General features: G+C 32.9%; 4 protein-coding genes across 4 annotated transcripts; all 4 read left to right on the forward strand.

The window, feature by feature from the left end:
• Nucleotides 1–981: 981 nt before the first annotated feature.
• On the forward strand, nucleotides 982–2146 carry LOC108841333 (WUSCHEL-related homeobox 2). The gene is made up of 2 exons (XM_018614100.2): nucleotides 982–1315; nucleotides 1612–2146. Exons 1-2 carry the CDS (start codon nucleotides 1015–1017, stop codon nucleotides 2052–2054), a joined length of 744 nt encoding a protein of 247 aa, XP_018469602.2. The 5' UTR covers nucleotides 982–1014; the 3' UTR covers nucleotides 2055–2146.
• Nucleotides 2147–11601: 9455 nt separating this feature from the next.
• Nucleotides 11602–13035, forward strand: LOC108839610 (ubiquitin-conjugating enzyme E2 7). Its single transcript, XM_018612364.2, has 6 exons — nucleotides 11602–11797; nucleotides 11882–11984; nucleotides 12154–12251; nucleotides 12347–12447; nucleotides 12516–12593; nucleotides 12694–13035. The coding sequence occupies exons 1-6, from the start codon at nucleotides 11755–11757 to the stop codon at nucleotides 12769–12771; spliced, it is 501 nt and encodes a 166-aa protein (XP_018467866.1). The 5' UTR covers nucleotides 11602–11754; the 3' UTR covers nucleotides 12772–13035.
• Nucleotides 13036–14451: 1416 nt separating this feature from the next.
• Nucleotides 14452–16721, forward strand: LOC108843723 (UDP-glucuronic acid decarboxylase 3). Its single transcript, XM_018616984.2, has 9 exons — nucleotides 14452–14631; nucleotides 14918–15092; nucleotides 15214–15305; nucleotides 15383–15447; nucleotides 15518–15606; nucleotides 15695–15772; nucleotides 15862–16086; nucleotides 16167–16207; nucleotides 16282–16721. The coding sequence occupies exons 1-9, from the start codon at nucleotides 14548–14550 to the stop codon at nucleotides 16462–16464; spliced, it is 1032 nt and encodes a 343-aa protein (XP_018472486.1). The 5' UTR covers nucleotides 14452–14547; the 3' UTR covers nucleotides 16465–16721.
• A 6471-nt stretch (nucleotides 16722–23192) lies between these two features.
• LOC108837297 (NAC domain-containing protein 6-like) lies at nucleotides 23193–24161 on the forward strand. Its single transcript, XM_018610359.2, has one exon. It carries the CDS (start codon nucleotides 23193–23195, stop codon nucleotides 24159–24161), a length of 969 nt encoding a protein of 322 aa, XP_018465861.2.
• Nucleotides 24162–25347: the final 1186 nt, after the last annotated feature.

The raw sequence follows: 25347 nt of genomic DNA on the forward strand, positions 1-25347 counted from the left end.
TCTGATGAAATGTATTTTCTTGTACGTATATCATAAACTAACAATCTGAAAAGAAAAAGACGCAGCCATATCTGAACTCGCCATTTCGTCCTCACCTTGATTAGAAGTACTAAGATAAGATCGACATGGCGGATTTGAGGAACGAGACCAAGAGGCGAAGCAACTAACCCACTAGAATTTTCTATTTTGACGGTTTACTATAAATAGGATCACGGTTTTGTTTCTGCCAAAACATTTTGAAATATCTGAAATCGTTAAGAAATCGAAGAGCCAAGCGGCTCGACTTCTTATTGTCGTGTTATATAAATATATATAGAATGTATATAAGACATGGTAATACTAGAATATAAGATATGTTCATTTCCGAAGCAAACTAGATGTATAGGCTTCTCATGACCTACAAAGAACACAATCCAACCAGCTATCTTTTGCCGCCCTATTATATTAACGTTCGTATTTATCCTTACTGTCTCTTTCATTCCCAAGACCCTCCTTCATCAAAACACTTTAAAAAACATCCGTAATCCCCAGAAAGGATGAGAAAATTATTAAAATCACTTAATTTTAAACAGGTACTACTTATAAAACATTAAATTTCACGTGGGAATAATGTTTAATATGTAGTGAACAATTTGACATTGACAGGTAGTATTGTGTTATCATTTTCTATTAGCCGCAGTCTATGACAAATTAATTAACCGATATTTTAATCTTACGAGTAATGATTAATTTTACAGAAAAATAAACAGAATGGTCGAAATTGTTTTTTTTCCTATTTGTCTTTTCATAAAGATTAACCTCTTTTTTACCATTTCAGCCGCTCCGTGCCATGTTTTCAGAGTCTTCAGCACAGAATACGACACGCATGTCACTGTCTCTCTCTTCATTTCTCATTTGACCCTGTTCCACTCCCTCACTAAATTGCTATATAAATATAAGGGCCTCCCCATGAGTTTCATGCATCATTCAAACCCCCAAAATCTGCATCCAATAAATCCTCCCAAGAACCTCATTATGGAAAACGAAGGGAAGGCAGGAACGGTAAGCAGTTCAAGGTGGAACCCAACGAAAGAACAAATAACGCTTCTTGAGAATCTTTACAAGGAAGGGATACGAACACCAAACGCCGATCAGATACAGCAAATCACCGGTAGGCTCCGTGTGCACGGCCATATAGAGGGTAAAAATGTCTTTTACTGGTTCCAGAACCATAAGGCTAGACAACGCCAAAAGCAGAAACAGGAGCGCATTGCTTACTTCAATCGTCTCCTCCACAAAACCTCCCGTTTCTTCCGCCCACCGCTTTGCTCAAACGGCACGTAGTTCTCCTCCATTTTCTCTCGTATACCTGCTTTCTTATTGATCACGTAAAATATAATATCTATAATGTACTGAAATCTAGTACACAAAACATATATCATCGGTTTCTTGTTGATTACGTCTCTTTTTCTGTATCAAAGATTTGAACGGATCGTTTTCTATCATAGAAACGTCCTGAGATGTCTATTAGCATATATATAGTCTAACAGTTTTCTTCAGTAGTTCAGTTTTATTATATTTATACGATCTAAACGTGCTAAACTTAATTGTAATTTTGTTCTTGTTGTGAAGTGGGTTGTGTTAGTCCGTATTATTTACAGCAAGTAGGTGATCATCACAATCAACATGGGCATGGAAGTGAATACAGACACGGTAACAATGTGATGAATCCAAGTGGTGGCTACGATAAACGCACAATCACAGATCATAAGAAGCAACTTTCAGACATGACAACGGCTGCAGCTAGAATGGCAATGCCATCGAGTTCACTTAGATTTGACAGATTCACCCTTCGTGATCACGGTTATAACGGCGAGGACATTAATGTCAATTCAAATGGACGGAAGACGCTTCCACTTTTTCCTCTTCAGCCTTTGGACGTGGCTAGTGACGATTGTGTTAGAAATTCCAGTTGTGCCCCTGGTCATGACTCTCCGGTGACTTGTTTCGGTGATGGTGGCGGACGAGAGCAGCCGTTTATTGATTTTTTTGCTGGTTGTTCTAGTAGGTTTTGATAAACTGCGAATGGGTTGTAACAAAGGGTTAAATGGGAATAAACATTTTCTTTTTATCATTTTGTCCATTTATTTACAATTGTGTTGAAACGACATGAAAAACTAGTTTATCCGAATCTAAGTAATTTTTTCACGTTTAAAATAAATATAAAGTAATATCTTCTCTAATAAAAGAGAACAACCATTTTTACAGGTTGAAAGATGACTCTAAATTCTCTCTCAAAAGGCAATTTTCTTTTGGCCAATCAGAAGAGAGCTTATTTCCGGAAGGCAATATTTCTTGCCGGCAATGAGATTTATTCAAATTTTATCCAAAATATTTTTGGAAATCTTCAAAAATCTTGTGAAAATATCAATATTTTCCTTAAATCTTCATCCAAAATTGGTGTTTATCTAGGTTTCTCCTTTACGCCGCCGCCTTTTACCTCTCTACTTTGGATTTCTCTGCGTATCTCTTCTCATCGCAAAGAAATATTTTTGCTTCTAATGGACGAGACCTTGGCTGGAGTGATGCAAGGGATGTCGTTAGAAGATGATGTTCCTATTGTTTTACCGGAAGACGAGGATTACAGTGCAGTGGTGAGAAACAGCCGGTCTCTTGGGCAGATTTCTTAATCCACCATGTCAGAACATGGCGAGAATGCTCCGCACGATGCCTAAGATCTGGAAAGTTTATGAAAGAGTCCGTGGAATTGCCTTGACGAAGGAAAGCTTCCAGTTCATCTTCGAGTTGGAATCGGACATACAAACGGTCTTGAAGCAAGGGTTCTGGACCTTTGATGATTGGGGAATGGCGCTTGATAGATGGGTGGAGTGTCCGCCAAGCAACTTCCTACAAACCTCACCAATTTGGATAAGGATATCCAATATCCCAGTTAACTATCTCACTATCAAAACCATTGATGCGGTGGCTAGAGCTATTGGTTATGTGAAGGATATTGAGTGGGATCCTGAGAAACCATTATTACAAGACTACATCAGAGTGCAGATTATTATGGATCTCAGTCTCCCAGTAAGAGAGAAGAAGAGCGTAACTTTACCAAAAGGAGGTGGCACTGCAATGATTGACATTGAATATGAGAGGGTCCGGAAGAAGTGCTTCCATTGTTTTAGATTATCACATGAGAAAAAAGCTTGTCCTATTTTCAATGGTAACAGAGCGGGAGGAAGCAAAGGGAAGGAGATGCAGAGTTCAGCCAGTTTTCAGAGATTGTCTCAGCGTCAACATAACTATACGTTATCAAAAGACATCATGCCACTGCTTGCTCCTTCAGTTCCACCAGGCTTCGAACCTCCGACAGGATTGATAGCTCCGGAAGTCTTTGAACAAATGCAGTTATACATGAACTGTATAGACCCTGAAGAGAGAAGAATCAGAGAGTTCAGAATGAAGAAGGCTCTTGATGAGTTATCGAAAGATCCACTTTCGCAAAGAGCAGGTTTGAGAATGGAGGATGCTCCGGTTATTTCCAAAGCTGTAAACAAAGACAAGGGTTTGGTCTTTGACTTCAGTGGAGTTGCAGAGGATGATCCTGACACCACGTCCGAATCTTCTAGTCATAATGGTGGTCACAGAAAGCGTATGAATACTGGCAATACTCTTGCTCTGGTTACTGATCATCATCAGAGATCAATGCCTGCTATGAAGCTCAATGGAGCTAGTGAGAAGAGCAGTGATCATCAACATGATACACAACAGGATGAAGGTGATACCTTTGGCCTAACGAAAACTACAGTCTTTGGAGGTTTTGAGATGGGCAGTGGAGGTGCTGATATGACTTTAATGAGCGGTGGCTCTAAAAGCTCTGCAAGGAAGGCGTCTTCATGGACAAGACGGGGAAAACGTACTACACAAGCGAATAATAAACCGGCTCTGGCGAACGAAGTCGATGGCGTTTTGAAGAGAAAAGCAGATGTGGAAGCTGAGGTTACATCTAAGTTGTCAAAATCTACTGGAGGTTTGATGGTTCACCAGAAACCATCCAATCCTCAATGACGACGCTCAGTTGGAACTGTCGGGGTTTGAGGAGCATCCTGACAGTTCGACGTCTGGAGGAGATGTGTCGTGAGCATCTCCCTGATTTCCTGTTTTTCCTAGAGACTAAAAACTCTAGTGATCACGTAGAAGGTTTCAAGAGATCGTTAGGTTACGATCATTTATTTCTGGTGAATCTTGTGGGTCTCAGTGGTGGCTTAGCATTATTTTGGCGGGATTCACATGAGGTGGAGATTTTATCAGCAAGTGACAGAATTATTGATGTGAAAGTGAAACAAAGAGACTTAGTTTACTTCATATCTTTTGTCTATGGTGACCCTGTTCGGCACAAACGACATATTGTTTGGGACAACTTGAAGACGATTGGTCTGAACAGGAACGCAGGGTGGTGTTTAGTTGGTGACTTTAATGAAATGATGAACACTTCTGAGAAAAGTGGTGGTCCAGTTCGTGAAGAATCTTCCTTTTATCCGTTTCGATCGATGGCAAGAGACTGTAGGATTAAGGAAATCCCAAGCTCTGGCGACAAATTATCATGGGCTGGTGTCAGAGAGGTGATCACAAATGGTGTGAAAGAGAACGTATGGGTTCAATGCAGACTGGATAGAGCGTTCGGGAACTCAGAGTGGTTCAGAATGTTCCCTCGCTCACACACGACGTACATGGAGCGGCTTGGCTCTGATCATAGGCCGATACTAACAAACATCAGAGGTATTGTTTCTAAGCGTGTGGGACGTTTATTATATGACAAGAGATGGAGCAATAAACCTGAAGTAGTGGAGATCATACGCAAAGGATGGAACTCCCATACGATGACTAGAGGGGCCTCAGTTTCAGAACGCATTGAAACTTGCAGGAAGTTATTATCGAAGTGGAAGCGCTCTGAAGTGAGCAACTCTAAGAAGATGATTGTGAAACTACGAGTGGAGTTAGAGCAGGAAGAAATGAAACTGGTACCTTCCATGTCAAGAATCGTGTACTTGAAGCTGGAACTAGGAAAGCTGTTTCAAGAAGAAGAGGAGTATTGGAAGCTCAGAAGCAAGAATAACTGGTTACAGTCAGGAGACAAAAACACAAAAGTGTTTCATGGTTGGGCTAAAACAAGAAAGATGAAGAATAACATCTCAAGCCTCACTGATTCTGGTGGGATAGAGCACACAACTGAGGAGGCAAAGGGTGACATAGCTATCAAATACTTCTCTGAGCTATTCAAGTCTTCTAATCCCACGGATGCTGCTGATCTCCTCCGAGACTTTGAGCCGAGGGTTACTCTCAGGATGAATGAAAGATTAATCAAGCCGGTTACGGACGCAGAGATAAAGAAAGCGGTCAAAGCCATAAAGAGTGATAGCTCACCTGGAGCTGATGGGATGTCTGGACATTTCTTTCAAAAGTTTTGGGAGATTACTGGTCCGCAGGTGGTAGCAGAAGTTAAGAGCTTCTTCATCGAAGGAGAGATCCCTCAAGACTGGAACTTCACTCAAATATGCCTACTCCCAAAGAAGCCGAATCCTACTTACATGACGGACTTGAGACCAATAAGTCTTTGTGCAGTATCTTACAAGATTGTTTCCAACATCTTATGTGCACGCCTGAAAGGCATACTTCCCTCTCTAGTATCACCTACTCAGGGTGCTTTTGTGGCGGGAAGACTGATCTCTGATAACCTACTGATAGCACATGAGATGGTGCATGGTTTAAAGACCAACCCGAATTGCAAAGGAGACTTCATTGCAATCAAAACTGATATGTCCAAGGCTTACGATCGAGTAGAATGGGGTTTTCTAGAGGTTTTGCTCCAGAGAATGGGTTTCGACAGCAAATGGATCCAGTGGATCATGATGTGCATCAGTTCGGTTACTTATACTGTACTCATCAATGGACAACCTTATGGAAGGATCACTCCGGAACGTGGTCTCAGGCAAGGAGACCCTCTCTCACCATTCTTATTCATATTGTGTGCAGAAGCATTAGTCCACGTTATGAATCAAGCTGAAATTGAAGGTAACATCACTGGGATGCGATTGACGAAGAACTGTCCTCCTATCCAACATCTACTCATTGCCGATGACAGTTTGTTTCTATGCAAAGCAACATTGAAAGAATGTACAAGTTTCCTGCACTGCCTGAAGTTATATGGCAACGCATCGGGTCAAGAGATCAATTTTCACAAATCATCTATTACCTTTGGCGCTGACATTGATCCAGTAATGAAACGCCTTATAGTGGAGTTGTTAGAGATTGATTTCGAGGGTGGAGCTGGTACTTACCTGGGTCTTCCGGAATGCTTTAGTGGCTCAAAGCAAAAACTGTTAGCCTTTATAGGTGAGAAACTAGGTAAAAGACTAAGTGGAAGGTATTCCAAAACCCTTTCACTTGGTGGGAAGGAGGTGTTACTAAAGTCCATTGCCATGGCTCTGCCGGTATATGCTATGTCCTGTTTCAGACTGACGAAGCACCATTGTCAAAAAATTATGAGTGCAATGTCATCTTTTTGGTGGAATGCGTGCAGTGATAAGCAGAAGATACACTGGGTCTCTTGGCCAAAACTCTGTCTTCCAAAGGATCTTGGTGGTCTAGGCTTTCATGACATAGAGGATTTCAATCAAGCCTTGATGGCGAAACAGGCTTGGAAGTTGTTAAATGAACCACAAAGTCTTCTTGCGCAAGTGTTTAAAGGGAGATACTACGCCAACAAAGACTTTCTAGACTGTGGGCAAGGTTATAGACCTTCTTATGCTTGGCGAAGCATTTTGTTTGGACGTGAACTACTACAGAGGGGGCTCATCAAATCGATTGGGAATGGACGAGATACATATGTTTGGGGAGAGAAATGGATTCTAGATGAGGTACCTCGGAGACCTATAAATCGCCAACTCCTCTTTGACGTAATGCTCAAGGTGTCGGCATTAACAGATGGCTCAGGTGGTTGGGATAATGACAAACTTGCAGAGTTATTTCCCCCTAATGAGACCCATAGAATACAGCAAATGAGGCCAGGTGAAACTGATGACTGTTATATATGGGCTTTTTCACGCCATGGAGCGTATACTGTGAAAACTGGATACGAGATGTTGGTGCGAGAGAAAGCAGCATTATCAGGTGAGATCACACAACAGGAACATATTCGAAATGGCTTGAAGAAACGAATATGGAAGATGTCAACATTGCCTAAAATCCGAATGTTCCTATGGAGAGCAGTTTCAGGAGCACTTGCGGTTGCTGAACGTCTTACCTGCAGAGGTTTGGATGTGAATCTTACATGTAAACTGTGTAATGGAGGAACAGAATCGATTAATCACGTTCTGTTTCAATGCCCGGCAGCTGTTTCTCTATGGTCCGCGTCAGGAAGTCTTCTTCATGCTAACACTCTGCACCGATCCCTTGAGGAAAACATGACTTACATTTTTGATATGATGGAGGACAAGAGCCGACCTCAAGCGATAACACGAGCCATACCGTGGGTCCTATGGCTAATCTGGAAGAGTAGAAACTCTATCTTATATGCTGATCCACAAGTCTCCAAAGATAAAGCCTTAAAAGATATGACGGATGAAGTAGATCAATGGTTTGTTCTTAATTATCCTGAAGTACAGAACACGGGAGAGAGGAGCAATGGAGGGATATGGCTCCCACCAAAGGAAGGGGTTATAATGTGTAATATTCACGCAAACTGGCGTAATGCAGTCCTTCACAGCGGAGTGGCGTGGATAGCAAGGGATGAGTCGGGGAATGTGATGCACCATGCACGCGATGCGATCATCAACACACCTAATCGTCTAACTGCAGAGCTACGGTGTGTGAGTTGGACTCTTAACAGTCTATCGGATCTTGGAGTGACAAAGGTGGTCATTGCGTCAGACTACAAGGAGGTTATGGAAGCTTTAAAATCTCCTCGACAATGGCCAAGATACAGGGACTTAATACAGCAAGTGTTAAAGCTCCAAGATAAGTTTGAGATGGTGTCTTTTGAGTCTGAAGAAGTCACTGCAAATGGGATAGCTAGAGACATAGCGAGAAGTGTTTTAAGAGATGGAAGATTACAGTCCTATTTAGCATTGGGAGGTCCATCATGGTTGCATGACATGCTTACGAGAGAAAGGAATGGAAGCGGCATTTGACTCTTATTGGTGTTGCGCGTTGTCCTTCATGTTAACTACCTTGTGGTAGAAGGCTTTGCCTTGATTATTACTTTCATGTATTTCCCCCTCTTTGATTAATATCAAATTCAGACGTTCAAAAAAAAAAGTCATAATAAGTCCATTAATTTTATTAATTACATAATATGACATAATAATTAATAAGAATATAAATAATAAATGAATTTAATTATAAGTTTGAAATTCATTTTTAATTATAACAAAATCTGTGGAAAGAATCTAACAAATCTTACTCAATGTTTTAAATACTTTTTATCAAATAATATATTAAATAATTACGTAATTAATAATATAATATTAATTAAAAAAGTATTTAAAATATTGAGTAAGATTTTGTTAATATTTTTAATAATATAATTATATTTTATTATAAAACAAAAAGGTTATATGCTATTTTAAATAAATTTATAATTATAGTCCGTATTATATTAAAATAGAAGTATTGACAAGATTATATTAAATTGGTAAATGAACCTATTTGAATTTTTTAATTTTTTTCATTTAAATAATGATAATTTACCATTAAACGGGTTAACATTTGTTAACTATGTAATATTTTTATACAAAAATAAAGTTATTAACATTTTTTAAAATTTTATTTCTATGACTATATATTTTTCAAAATTCATATGGTGAAGAAGATTCCTAATTTGATTATTTCGTAGTATATATTAAAAGTGAAAAACTCGAAATTGTAATAACGATTAATAATAAGGTAAAATAAATAAAATAAATCATTATATATTAATAACAATAAGAAACTTAAACAATAAAATTTAATAGTTATACAATGTATAAAACTAAAATATAAATTATATATATAAAAAATTATGATAATATCAAAGTTTATAAAATGAAAAAGATACCCGCACGAATGTGCAGATTAAACTCTAGTTAATAATATAACTGTAATATATATAGCTTTTTTAAACACTGATATTGTATAACAATAATGTCAATCAAATAATGTGAATTACAACAAATTAGTCGCAATACAGTAAGGGACTAAGTGTATCAGACTAGAGACAAAAAAAAAACATGATGAATGAATTAAAATATATTATAACTTTTATTCTATAGATATTAGAAAACTCTAGTTAATAATATAACTGTAATATATATAACTTTTTTAAACACTGATATTATATAACAATAATGTCAATCAAATAATGTGAATTACAACAAATTAGTCGCAATACAGTGAGGGACTAAGTGTATCAGACTAGAGACAAAAAATTACATGATGAATGAATTAAAATATATTATAATTTTTATTTTATAGATATTAGAAAGTTAAAAGTCATAGTCACAAATATTATATGATATAATGAAATATTGAATAAAATTGTGCGTGTTTTATAAGGTAAGCTTTATTTTTTAAAAAAATTGTGTGATTGGTGTAATCAAAGTATATTTTGTGGAAGTAAAATTATAAAAGTAAACAAAAACTTATATTAAATTGTTTATGAATTTAAGATAAATCGAAACATAGGCAATAAAATTTTTGCTTTCATAATATAAATCATGAATATAAGATAAAACGAAACATAAGAAATAGAATAATAAAATATGAAATGAACAAATTATAAAGAAAAAAAAACTGATAAACTACAACTGCTGTGAAAAGTGTCTTTAAAACTATTTGTTGCAATCCTTTAAATGGCAATAACAAAAGATAGTCTTATGACTTTTACCTTAATCTTTCACGTGTAGTTTTCTTTGGATTTAAGCCAGCGATGAAATTCATAGCACTCATTGTCTTTGCGTGTTTGAAGTTTGTAGTTTATGATATAATGGATGAAAATTTAGTATGTTATATATAGTAATAACTATTAGGATTTAGGCCACAATAATTGAGTCAATCAAATATATTACATCAAAAGATTAATGGCAAAAAAACCCTACAATTTTGTGTATTATTTTGTAACTGATAGTGAGAATTTAAATAAATTAGTAGTAATTTTCCTATATTAACTGAAACCAGAATGCGCTTTGATTAACATGCACATATCAGTTTCCTATTTTTGCTATTGTATAAATTACTAATATGATTGGCATCACAATAACTAATAAGGTTTAGGCCATAATAATTGAGCCAATCAAATATATTACATCGACTCAATTAAATTTTCATAAATTACGGCCAAGCGTAAAATTAGCAAAAAGAATCAAGTAAATATAGAAAAAAATATTATTGGATTTTATATTAATAGACGCCATCAAATCTCCATTAATTTAAATTCCCTTTAAAAACTTAAAGTGACTTCTCAATTAATATATATGGGATGAGATTCCAAAATATATTTTATAAATTAATTTATAAACATGTATAAGTGACTTATAACCTCTTATAATAATTTAAAACATATGATAAGCCATTTTTTTTTAAAAAATGTATTTATAAATTTTTGTAAATGATTTATAAAGCATGTATGAACTTTATTAGACGTAAATATTTATAACAATAATTTATTACAAATATAATGCTTTATATAAGAATATACAAGCATTATAACAGTTTATATAAACTCTCTTTAGTTCACTATTTTATGTATTTTATAAATATCAAAATTGATCAAAATTATTACTTTTTGAAAATTTCGACGATTAGTTACGATATCTTTTATTTTTGTTACGAATAATTGTATTAATTGGTTATAGACTTATTTTTTTCTTTTTCGATTAAAATAAATAAAAATTGAGAATCATCGACCAATCAAATTATTAATGATTTATAAAACATGTGAGATTTCATACGATTTAAATTTTTTGTTTATTATATTATATAGTTTATAAATATTATAAATAAAGAATCAAACATTTTTAGTCTTACCATAGTTTGAAAAATAGTTAGCATAAAGTTTTTATTTGTGATATTCTTTAGATTATTTCTGAAAGTGATCTTAAATGGTCTTAGATTTACCATAAATTTTTAGATCTAATTAAAGTAAGTAAAAATATAAAATCAACGACCAATCAAATTATAATAATTTTCTGAAACTTCACCAGTGATTGATACGTAAGTAAAAATCACTAAAATGACTTCTCAATTAATATATAGGAGGATGTATCATTGTATAAATATATCGTACTTTATATATACCATCATATAAGTAATCATATAATAATTAATAGTATTTTGTACATATCATTATATAAATAATCACATATATTATATTTTTAAAACTTAATAATCACATATATATATATATATATATTCACATATATATATATATATATATATATATATATATATATATATATGATAACCAAAACCGATCTGAGCAGGTCTATCTCGGATCTGTTCCGGGTGGGTGGTGCATTTTCGGTTTCGATTTCTTTAAACACCAGGGTTAGTTAGAATGGACTGTCCGTAGCTGATCCTAGCTTCTTTCAATATGTTCTCATAGTAGAAACATCGATTCCCCGACACAACCCAAGTTCCATCTTGAGAACCAGAACCTTCTTGTAATCGATATATAAAATCTCAATCTCAAAAAAAATCTTAATCTCGATCCTCTCTATCATCTATCATCCATCAGCCATGGCATCGCAAGCTAGCCTTCTCCTTCAGAAACAACTCAAAGGTACACCTAAATTCAATCAATATGGTAACAATCTTTTTCTTCTTGGATTGCTCGCACACCTTCTCACTCAGTCTATTGATTCAGATCTCTGTAAGCATCCTGTTGATGGATTCTCTGCTGGACTCGTCGACGAGAAGAATATATTCGAGTGGAGCGTTACCATTATCGGACCTCCAGATACTCTCTAGTACGCTCGCTCTCAGCTCTGTTTCCATTTGTTTCACACAGAGACTTTCTTTTAGCTGCTTTCATTGATAGTTACTTGGGATTGATTTTTAGTTTAGGGTTTGTTTGAAAATTGAAATGGTATTGCTTTCAATAGATTACATGCTTAAAAACTTTTTTTATTGTTGCAGTGAAGGAGGATTCTTTAACGCTATCATGACCTTCCCGCAGAACTATCCTAATAGCCCACCAAGCGTGAGGTTTACTTCGGATATGTGGCATCCTAATGGTTAGTCTTATCTATTTTTTTCCTTCTGGCTGGAACAGAGGATTCAAAAGGAATATGAATCAAATAACAAAGGTTTTTCCTTTATGCCAATGTAGTTTATTCTGATGGTCGTGTTTGCATATCTATTCTTCACCCTCCCGGTGATGATCCAAGCGGTTATGAGCTTGCTAGCGAGCGCTGGACCCCTGTTCATACTGTATGTTCAAAATTGGATTTGTGATTTTTGTTACTCTGGTTTAGATCTTTTTAAGGGATTTGTTTCAGGTTGAAAGTATTATGTTGAGTATTATATCTATGCTCTCTGGTCCCAACGATGAATCCCCAGCAAACGTTGAAGCTGCTGTGAGTATTTCAACCCCTCATCAGATTCATTTTTTGCCTATAGCTTTGTAATTGAAGAGGAGGAGGTCTCACTCATGAGTGTTCTGTGTGTGTTTTGTAGAAAGAGTGGCGAGAGAAGAGAGACGAGTTCAAGAAGAAAGTGAGCCGCTGTGTCAGAAAGTCTCAAGAAATGTTCTGATCAAATTTTAAATTCACAGCTCTAAAGAGAGTTTTCCATCGAACTGTCAAGACACAACCCGGTTTACATCTTCTTTTCGCTGCGTTCGAGAATCAGAGTGTTCTGAAAAGTGTTGTTCTTGAGAAACTGGCTATATCATAATGATAAAAAAAAATTAATCGTTTAAGAATGCTTTCTTTGCTCAGAACCTTTGATGTGAGGAATGATTTGTACTGTTTTGCACTTCACAGTTTGTTTTTGCTGAAGTACGTTCCGTTTTGTCTACCTTAGACGCTTGTCTGTTGTCTTCACACGCCTTGCCGGTTTATCAAATAAAACCGGCGTGCTGTTCCGAGCCGTGTGATAGCGTTTGCATGTAGGACTAAAAGCGACGAGACAATTGTTTTCTGATTGATAGGAGAAAATACTATTTAATCAAAAAGGTTCAGTCAATAGAGAGCCAATGTTGTTGATAATTACCCGATTTGTTGTGTTTATAAAACTGAAACCACGTGCTTTTGTGTTTGATAAAACGTAAGTCAGACTCTAAAGTTTGGTTGGTGTTACACCAAAAGTAATTCTTACTCAATTGGAAACGAGTTTGTTGAAGATGTATATCTGAATATTATTTGATGCGTTGCACTTTTTATTAGTTGTATTACAATTTTCATTTATTATATAGTATGATTTCCTCCATTGTTAAAAAAAATTCCATAAGATAATTGTGTTTTCTTTGTTCAAAGTGAAATAATTATATTAGTATTTCCGGCTAAACTATAGTTTAACTTAACATATAGACACATTCAGATATATGAAAGAGCAAACGCAAAAGCAAACGAAAAACAATCAAGGAGTATATACATAGAAACAATGTATACATGCAAATGTGTTTTTGTTTTGATTAACAATACATGCAAATGTGCAAAACTACATATTACATTTTTAAAAGTATTAGTTAGCTTTTTCAGAAAAAAATGTAGCAATCCGTCCTGTGGATTCCGGTTGATCCGGCAAAACAATGATTCTAACTCTTCATATGTGAGTTTCTCATGGTCATATATGTAGATTATTGATGTGATTCGCATTCTTCGGATCCAAGATCTCATCTTTTAACAATTCTTTCATAATGCAAGCGTACCAATAACCTATATGTATGACTATCAGGGATTCACATATGAAGGGTTGTGATCGATGTTTTGAAAGATCAGACGAGATCCACGACACAAGTTGTTACAAAAAAACTTACAAGTAAAGACGCAAACGTGCGACCATTATTAGACGCTGATGGGAATACATACGAAAGAAGAATTCTAGACGTAACATATACGTCAAGGTGAGTCGACGTCATGGTAATTATCTCTTGTAATCTTTTGAGAATGGTGACAAAAATAAAAATAGCTGTACACTTGAAATTGGGAAATAAAAGCTGCAAAAGACATTAGGAAAAAAAAAACCCAAAAGAAATGCAAAGTCAGATTCATGTTAGGTCAGACATAATCGTGATTAGTTGAGGTCATATTTTCTAATATCTTAATTCCGCATTTCGTGTTTTTGAAGCCTCTCTCTCTCTCTCTCTCTCTTTCAAAACCTTATTTTATTTTTAAAAAAACATTAATCACACCAAATAATCAAATTATATTTTGGAATTTAATTAAACTGAAAAAAAAATGTGGACTATATAAAGTAGCGGATCTCTCTTCTCATCATCTCATCACAATCACATCAGATCAGAGAGGAATCAAAGTTTAGGTATCTCATTTAAAACTCGTTTGCGATCTCTCTCAGGCAGGCAAGCGAATGGCGGCCGCGACAAGTGAGAAACAGAACGGATCAAAGGCTCCTCCTTTGCCTTCTCCTCTCCGCAACTCCAAGTTTCTCCAGGTGACAATTTCATACCCTTCTTTTTAAGATTTGTCACGTGACGATCCGATTCGATTCGAGATCGTCACGTGTGAATCCTCCTTATTATTGTATAATAATAATAATGCATTCATTGTTTAGTTCCGCTACAAATCCGAATCGGTTGTGTTGTTATCTCTTTTGGCATTGTAATGAAAGATCTTCGAAACAGAATCCTGTTTGAAAAACGCCACGTAGATCTGACCCAATCAGATCTAATTGGCTGTGTGATTGGAAAGGTTTCTATTGTTTGTTTGGTTGTGTGTAGTCGAATATGAGGATCTTGATATCGGGAGGAGCAGGGTTCATCGGTTCACACTTGGTTGATAAGCTAATGGAAAACGAGAAGAATGAGGTTGTGGTTGCTGATAATTATTTCACTGGCTCTAAAGATAACCTCAAGAAGTGGATCGGTCACCCCAGGTTTGAGCTTATTCGTCACGGTATATCCTCTCTCTCTCTTTTATACTCCTCATTTATAGTTTTGAGCTGTTATATATATCCATCATCATTTCATCATACGTCATCTCTGGTTTTGGGATTGAAATATATATATATATATAGATGTTACGGAGCCTCTATTGCTTGAAGTTGATAGGATTTACCATCTTGCTTGTCCTGCCTCTCCTATCTTCTACAAGTACAACCCCGTCAAGGTTGGTTTTGTTTGTGCCGAAACAATATCTACAGCCATCAGAAAGCATTGGTTTCTCCTAATAATCTTAATCTGCAGACAATCAAGACCAATGTGATGGGTACAATGAACATGCTCGGTCTTGCCAAGCGTGTTGGAGCTAGGTTCGTTCCTTCATCACATATATTTTACTTAAAAATCAAAACTTCTTCTAACTTTTTTTTGTTATCCTAGGATTCTGCTCACCTCAACCTCGGAAGTGTATGGAGACCCTCTCATCCACCCTCAACCAGAGAGCTACTGGGGAAATGTCAACCCCATTGGTAACTACTTTCTTCTTCATCTTTATTATTTAAAAATATCTCATCAGCTTTGTTTAACTTAAACCTGGTGGTTTGCTTATTACAAAAGGTGTTCGGAGTTGCTATGACGAAGGCAAGCGTGTAGCTGAGACTTTGATGTTTGACTACCACAGGCAACACGGCATTGGTCAGTTTTCTAATCTCCTCCCAAAACTAGTCCCCTCTCTGATTCGAGTAAGATTCTTATTTGGGGGCCATTTGGTAAATATTTTGTAGAAATCCGCATTGCTAGGATCTTCAACACTTATGGTCCTCGTATGAACATCGATGACGGCCGTGTGGTGAGCAACTTCATTGCTCAAGCACTCCGAGGCGAGGCATTGACAGTTCAGAAACCGGGGACACAGACCCGCAGTTTCTGCTATGTCTCTGACATGGTGGATGGACTTATCCGTCTCATGGAAGGCGATGATACTGGCCCTATCAACATCGGTAACCCAGGTCCGTCTTCTTCATTCCAACATTTATTACTTGAAGAGATTGTATCTGTCAGCTTCTGTCTGAATCTCTCTGTTTCTCAGGTGAATTCACCATGGTGGAACTGGCTGAAACGGTTAAGGAGGTTAGAATCTGTTTTTTCCATGAATCAAGAGTTTTAGTTCGTGGTGTTTTGTCTTAATGTTATGTTTTACGCAGCTTATCAATCCGAGCATAGAGATAAAGATGGTGGAGAACACACCGGACGATCCAAGACAGAGGAAGCCAGACATAAGCAAGGCTAAACAAGTGTTGGGTTGGGAGCCAAAGGTGAAGCTCAGAGAAGGACTTCCTCTCATGGAAGAAGATTTCCGTCTAAGGCTTAACGTTCCCAAAAACTGAAAACGCAAACGCAGGACGCGTTCTTTGATTTGAGGGGAGTTTGTCAGTTTTTTTTTTGAGTGATATGATGCTTACAATATTCTACAAAGTGGTGGTTGGTGGTACGGTTTGGTTTTGTTTCATGTCTGTTTTCATTGATCTTTGCTTCTGTTCGTAGAGAAATAAGTTGGGATATGTTTTCTGTTTTTGTTTCAATGAGGAACGACTCTTTTTGTTTTCAATATATTAAATATAATAAAAGAAATGTATTATATACTCTTTTGGTTTCATTTCATGTGTTGTTATTGACATTTTATTTCTCTAACTGTTCTATAGATGTCAGCTAACCAAAAAATCCCCTTCTTGTTATTTGAGGACACCATTTAAAAGTAAACCTTTGTCTCATGTGTGATTTACAAGTATGCAATTTCTTAGATATCACAACCACAATCCACCTCACAACTTTTTTAGAAAAACCCTCTTTAGCCCATCTATCTTATTAAAGTAGAAGTACTTTAAGCTTTTGTTTGGTAACAGGGATAAAAGTCTTTAAAAACATTAAATTTTGTTTGGTAACAAAGATAGTAGAAAATTTGTATTCTCCTTATTTAAATGATAGATTTAAGTATTTAATGTCTTTTCCTAATTTAAATAATAGATTTCCTTAATAGAATAAAAATTACACATCAAAAAAATGAAAAAAAAATACAACACATCAAAATCAATTTATATATCATATATAAATTGTTAGTATAACACTTTTATAATATAAGTCTAATTAGTTATAAATATTAGATTTTTATATGATACACTATGATATAATAGACGATTAAAATCAAATAATATAATTATTTAAAGTAATATATAAAATTTTTGTTTTAAAATGTTATACTAACAATTATGTAATACATATTAATTTACACATATATATATATATATATATATATATATATTATCATTAGAACAAAGAAAAAAATTGAAGTGAAAGCATATATTTATACGGCCATGTGTCAAACTATAGAAATAAACAACAATGGCGTAAGATTTTTTTTTAACAAATTTATTTTAATTTCAAATATGTTTATATATTTTATGTATTTATAAATTATTTTATTTGTTATTAAGAATGATAAAATTTTGGAATTGGAAAAAATTATGACCCATCTCTATATTATTTTAATTAGGAATTTAAAATTTATATCAAAATATTTTTTAAAAATTTTAGTTTTTATTATAACTACAAATTTTAATTTTCAATCTAAATTTATGTTTAAATATTACAAATATATCATTTATAAATAAAAAAACTAAAAACATAAAATAAATACCCGCCCGGTTGGGCGGGTCAAGATCTAGTACTAATTACATATCATGCCATTACATTTAATATATAGTATATGTTTCAATTTATGCATATTCACTAAATACAAACAATGGAATTTAATGAGTTGCTAGATAAGAAAAAGATCAATATGGTTATGTATATTTTTATGTTTTGTAATTTACATATATAGTAGAATACATTATTTTATAATATAGATATTTGATAACAATATTTTTATTTGCACAAAATATTACATTTAAAATCTATAACTTTATTCAATTTGATGTAAATGTACTATTCATATATTGACATGTTGTTCTTTTGTAAATTTATTTTAAAATGAAGCAATATACTAATTTTTTTGCATTAGTTTTCTATGAGTTATTATTAATTTTACGATATTTATTTCATTCAAAATTAAACTCTCAAATTTTTATATTCGACTAAACTAAATAAAGAAATACTATATTTAAAATACACATATATATAGAAAATCCCTTAATTTAAGCCTAAGATTTTTTAACTAAGCAATCAACATAAATGCTAATAGAAAAATAATTTTGACCATATAAGTTATTAGATTCTTTGATATGGTCAAATCTCATAGTTAATATTGTTTCATATTTGTTGATTTTTAGTTATAATACTTAAAAAAATAATTATATGCTAAAATCTGGTATTATTCGAATTAAAATTTTAGCGTAGAATATTCGTTTTCTTTCAAATCGAGGTGAAATCAAGATTTGCATTAGATAACAAGAAATAAGACATGTAATCATTCAATCTATATGTGGGTAAAAACCAAATCTATATGTAGTCAATATATGTATGATATTATGGAAACATAAATTTCGAAAGTGTCGATCGTTTTATACTTTATACTATAAAATGCCGTATGATATTATGGATACATAAATTTCGATATTATACTTTATACATAAATTTCGAAAGTGTCCAAAATATAATAGAAACTAGAATTTGATCTGCGCCTTCCCGTGGATGTTTGATTTAATTTGTATTCAACATAAACTCATAAACTTATGTTTTGTAAGTTACATATATAGTAGAATATATTATTTTATAATATAGATGTTGATAATAATATTTTTATTTGCACAAAATATTATATTAAAAATCTATAACTTAATCCAATTTGATGTAATTGTAATATTCATATATTGACATGTTGTTCTTTTGTAAATTTATTTTAAAATGAAACAATATACTATTTTTTTACATTAGTTTTCTTTGAGATTATTAATTTTGTGATATTTTATTTACTTCAAAATTAAACTCTCAGAATTTTTATATTCGAATAAGCTAAATAAGAGAATACTATATATATATATATATAGACAATCCCTTAATTTAAGCCCAAGATTTTTTAACTAAGCAATCAACATAAATGCTAATAAACAAATAATTTTGACCATATAAATTATTAGATTCTTTAATATGGTCAGATCTCATAGTTAATATTGTTTCATATTTGTTGATTTTTAGTTACAATAATTTTTAAACATTTAAATTATAAACTAAATGTTAAGTATTATTCGGATTATTTGGCGATATAATATTCGTTTTCTTTCAAATCGAGGTGAAATTAACCCTCTCAATTATTAATCTGTTCTTGAGTTTATATTTATTAAGGAAATAAAAAATAAATTTAGAACCAATTAATATCATTTTACAAATATTCTAAATTATATTGAAAATAACAATTTACTTGGTGGATAATTTTTAAATTTATTTATTTTAATTTAGATTTAAAATAAAAACAATTCTAGAAACCAACTAACACTTTTGTAATTTACAAAAGTATTAGTTACGATTTTTATCTAAAAAATATTAAAAATGCGAATATCAATATATATGTTATTATAAAAAGTTAGTAACATATACATTACATGTTCTATGTGTTTTTTACTTCATCTCAATCTTTTTCTGACTAAACTTGGTATGCAATTCTATTGACCGAAATAAATATACTTATCCCCTATGTATTATTTTAGGAGCACTAAAAGAAAACAACCTTAACTTGATATGTTATTTACACAATGTCATTTCCTATGTGGCATTCTCATATTCACTCTCACCCCTATCTTGAGATAACCCTTAATTTACTAGAAATATTACATATTGTGCCATTGATATATTCCAACTTACTTGTGTTATTGACCTCCTAATTACTCATACGAAATTGTAAGAATTGTATTATTCCTCTGAATTAATGGACGAATTAATGGCCTATGATCTCTCCATGTTTTCAAAATCGTTATAGGTTTCATTTAGTGCCAAATCCTATGTACATTCTATATTTAAATGTGCATTAAACATTCAATTTATACACACCTTATAACAATTATATTTAAACATGTATGCTTATTTTATACCAGATGAAGATAGTAAAAGTTTGAATTTCAAGTAACTTATATAGTAAATTTCCGCACGAAAATAGTTGATCATTGGAATGCAAGTACTACTTCCTTATGGTATCAAAAATATTATATAGTAAACTTTGCAGTTCATGTGTCCCACGAGCATCCATATAGTTTCATATAGTCTTATATAATTATATATATTTGATCACGTATGAAATGCACGTACTACTTCCTTATAGTATCGAAAAAGATTTCTGTTATATGGATTCAGATAAACATCTTTTATAAATTTGGATGAACGTATGCATCATATGTTTTTATATAGTTATAGTTATATAACTATTTTTATTATAAAAATTTCGTGCAACCGGACATTTTCACATGTGATAATTATTGATGCAATATATTCAATGTTTTTGTATAGTTATAATTATATAACTATTTTTATTATAAAAATAGACTAATGCAACCAGACATTTTCACATGTGTTTATAATGTTATGATAATTTTTTTTTTCACATGTGTTTATAATGTTATGATAAATTAATTTAATTTAATTTAATTTAGATAGTATTAGAGAATATATTTATGACATATTCATCAAAAGTAAAATATGTATTTTCTCTAAATTAATCGGGTATCTACGTCAAATAGAGTCCTTAGTCTATATATGGAGAAATCACTTTTTTCTTTGGTCATTACTCTATTTCCCACTCCATTTTGCAATAAAATATATAGTGGAATTGGAGATGTTCATAGAACTGGACAATCATGGTCCCACTCGTGATTCAGTAGAAATTTATTCAGGTTTCGGGATTTCAAGTTCATAAAATTTAGTCTTATTTAACCAAGCAGACCAGGGTTTGAATCCCGATGACCACTGGCGGTAAAATTTAAAATTTGGATTCCCTAGCATCTGGTGACCGAAACGTACTCCGACCGATAACTCAAGCTGATACAGACACTTGTCGCTAGTTTGGATCTACCTTGGTGGATGTCAGGATATACCAGGTTATTCAAAAAAAAATAGTCTCATTCGGATATTTATAAAATTTGGATTGGATTCGGTTTAGGTTTAAACCAGTTCAGTTCGAATTAGTTACATTCCATAATTCGGTTGAACCCGAAATAATTTCAATTTTGGATATTAATTGGATTATCGATTCCAAAAATATTAATTTGTACTTGACTGAATTCAACATATTTCCATTTATTTTCAATATGTGGTTTCCTAAAACTATATTCATGTCCTTCAAAATAATTTGGAATACTCGTCGATCAACAATACAAAACTTGTCTTTTGAACTAATATGTGACAACATCATGTGGTGCACATGGATGAAGAGCCACCAACTTGGTTTACATAGTCCATATGAGTCTGTAAAAGTCGACGACAAAAAAAAAAAGAACTAATATGTGACAACATCATGTCATAATTTATGACAAACCAAAATATTATACGAACTATTTGACAAATAAAAATATTTTAAAAAGATTTAAATGTTTTTTATCATATAATAACATATCATGTAATTCCTATAAATTTAAAACATTTGACAAATAAAAATATTTTAAAAAGATTTAAATGTTTTTATCATATTTTAAATGTAAATTATTTTATTTGTTAATAGGACTTTATGTAAAAGTTTTTATGTAAAATATTTATTATAAAAATTGTATATCATGTTTCTTTAAACCAATCAATTTAAATATATTATATTTAAAATAAATATTTTATTTTAAATATAGTTTATTAAATTTTCGACGAGTAGTATCCGTCAGAAATTTTGGACGAGTTAGAAATTTTCGACGGACAATATTCCGTTAGAATCGGAAATTCCTGATGGAATATTTTTCGTAAAAAAAATCTGATGGACATTATTTGTCGACATATCGTCTAAAATATATTCGTAAGAATTTGGTCAAAAATTCTTTAGACTATCCGATAAAATTCAGACAAAAGTTTTTGCTGACGAAATGAACCGATGATTTTTTTTTCAGAAATTGATCAGAAATAGTTTATTCCGATAAAATTCCGACCAAATCATCCATAAGAATTCACCTATTTTCTTTTATGTATATAAAAAACTCACATGCGGACTTTGAGGTTGAATCCAAATAGTTAAAAGTTTGAGAATTTTGAATCGAATTCGAACAAATATCTAAACCGAACTTGAATGAATACCGAACGTCTAGTCCACTTTAACGGAATCTATATATACGATAAAGAAATTAATATGATTTATCATAACATTGCCTTATTAAAAAAATTAATGTATGATATATTAACAAAATATGAATTATAACATTATTTTCATAAAACGAAATATTTGTATATGTTTTGTTTCGAAATCAAAACTGTCTATCTCTCTTCCTTCACATTTTCTTCGTTTAGTTCGTCGGTACCTTTTTTTTCTTCTCGTGATATCTCCACCGAATTGTCTAGTTCAGTCACACCAGAATCGAGAGTCTCTTCTTGTTAAGCTTCACTTATCATTGTCTGGAACCGCCTGACTCGCCATGAACGTGAGCTCCGACTTCTGCTGTCCACCGTCACGTCTAAATGTAGATCGTCGCGTCAGACTTATTCCTTTCATGGTCATGTTTCACCATTCACCTCTGTTTACAATTAACAAAGTATGATTTATCATAACATTATCCTCAAAAAATAAACATTATAAAAGATATATTAACAAAATGTGATTTATCATAGCATTATCTTCATAAAACGAAAACTATATACGATATATTAAAAAAATATGATTTATCATAACATTATCTTAATAAAAACAAATCTATCAGTATGATTTATTATAACATTATCTTCATAAATACAAATCTATCAATATGATTTATCATAACATTATTTTCTTATCTTAACAAACCGTCTTTGAAATAGGAAACTGCACCGATTGTAGATAGGATAATCACCTAATTTTGTTTTAAAAATAAAATAAAATAGCCTTAGCAGTATAAATATACAAGTCACTAGGCTATAACCTCACTTCTGTAGAATCAAACTTGAGAACTAATCCCTTAAAACGATGTCAGATAACTATGAAGATGGAGGAGTTTACTTTGATCCTGACGAAAACATGTTCAATAACGATGAAGATGGAGGAATTTACTTTAATCCTGAAGACCAAGAACTCATCAAACTGCATCTACTACCCAAGTTAGAAACGTACCGTAAACCAAAGTCAAAAGATAAAGCGTGTGAAGACTTCATCGAGATGAAGAACGTTTACGATAGGGAGCCATGGTTGCTGGACCATACCAATCATCCTTTGTTCAGGAAGAACGAGTGGTTTTATTTCGTGACAAGGAGTCAAGTGTCAGTGAAGAACATTGGTCGTGGTAGGAACTCGAAGAGGAGGGTCAATGGAGACAACGATGGTGGGAGTTGGAAGCCTAACGCTAAAAAATATATTGAGGACGAAGAAACAGGGGAGATCATAGGGAAAAAGCAAACCCTAAAGTTCACGAAAAGCGACAAGAAGAAGCAGAAGAGAGGAGACGGCACTTCTGTTGTTGTTCCCGGGAGCAATAGTAGCTGGATTATGCACGAGTATTCGCTACCTGACGAAAATACGTTTCAAGAACTGGTCCTGTGCAAGATTCGCAAGATAAGCAATTCTAAGGATGAAGACGATCATCATGAGTCTATTCCAGCTTCTTCCTCGGAGCCGCAGCGGACCAATACCGATCACGAGATTGCTCCAGCTCCTTCGTCCTTGGAGCATCAACAGCCGTTATTATGCCATCGTGGAGAAGCAAACATGGTTCATCAAAAAGAAGATACCTCCGCAGTGATCCAGATGGTTCCAAGAAGATCGTCACATCGGGATGAACATGTTGAGGCCATGGAGGTGGCACATAACGTAGAAGAAGACGGTTCGATTGGAGATCTCTCTGACAAATTGGCAAGCACTGGATTAGATGATCAACAACAAACACCAATGTACGCTGCTTCTCTACCGATAGAAGTGGATGATGATGATGTAGAAGTGTGATGAACCAAGAGCTTAATATACATCTTTTCTAGTCGACCAAAAGCTTTTAGTTTTCATGTACAAACACAAAAAGACTGAACACTTACTGATCTTGCTCAGAATTATTCTATTTTAAACTCTTGTTTTCAATTATGTAATTTTATTTTTCATAAAACAAAGATAATAAAATTGTACGTTTTGTGAAAGTTTGGGTAATAAGTTAGAGACAATACAACTGCATGCAGGTATTACTAATACTAACCGGATGTTAAAGTATTAACCTGAAAAAGGCTGAGGAGAAAGAGAACCATAAATGGTTGTCATTAGTGAAAATCACCTTTTGTTATGTAATTTGATATCCAAATTTGGATACATAATGCAGTGCTAGAAGAAGTATTTGCCCGTAAAATAAGAATTAATTTGGTGGTCTGGTCCTGAAAGAAAGTGGTCTAGCTAGACCTCATCGGCCCACAAACACAAATCACTAAACAGAGATATAAATCTATACTAATAAAAGTAGTCTTTTGAGGCTCCACGGAGCGTCCACATCAGTGAAAAAAATTATTCTAGAAGTTAACACATGGCGTTATTTTTTTTGTAAGTGTCCATAATATAATATTACCATTTTATATAAAAAGTTAAACAAATAAATTATAAGATTAGAATAAGAAAATATACAACACTACATTCTTTACATTTATTTTTAAAAAAATACAAAAAACAAAAATTCGAAAATTAGAATAAAAAATAAATAATATAAGAAAATATACAATATTACATTATTACATTTAGTTTTACAAAAAGGAGTTAAATAGATAAATTTAAAATTACAGTAAGAAAATATACAATATAAGAAAATATAAAATAGTACATTTTTACATTTAGTTTTACAAAAATAAAAAAAAAAGAATCAAAAATTAGAAAAAAATTCCAAAAGATGACACGTGGCATTATTTTTTATAACTGTTCATAATGTAATATTACAATTTTATATAAAATTTTAAACAAATAAATTCTAAAATTGGAATAAGAAAATATACAACATTACATTCTTTACATTTATTTTTACAAAAATATTAAAATAATAAATTCGAAAATTAGAATAAAACAGATAATATAATAAAATATACAATATTACATTTTTACATTTAGTTTTACAAAAAGGAGTTAAATAAATAAATTCTAAAATTAGAGTAAGAAAATATAC

The sequence above is a fragment of the Raphanus sativus genome, chromosome 2, assembly GCF_000801105.2.
Source record: "Raphanus sativus cultivar WK10039 chromosome 2, ASM80110v3, whole genome shotgun sequence".
NCBI lineage: Eukaryota > Viridiplantae > Streptophyta > Magnoliopsida > Brassicales > Brassicaceae > Raphanus > Raphanus sativus.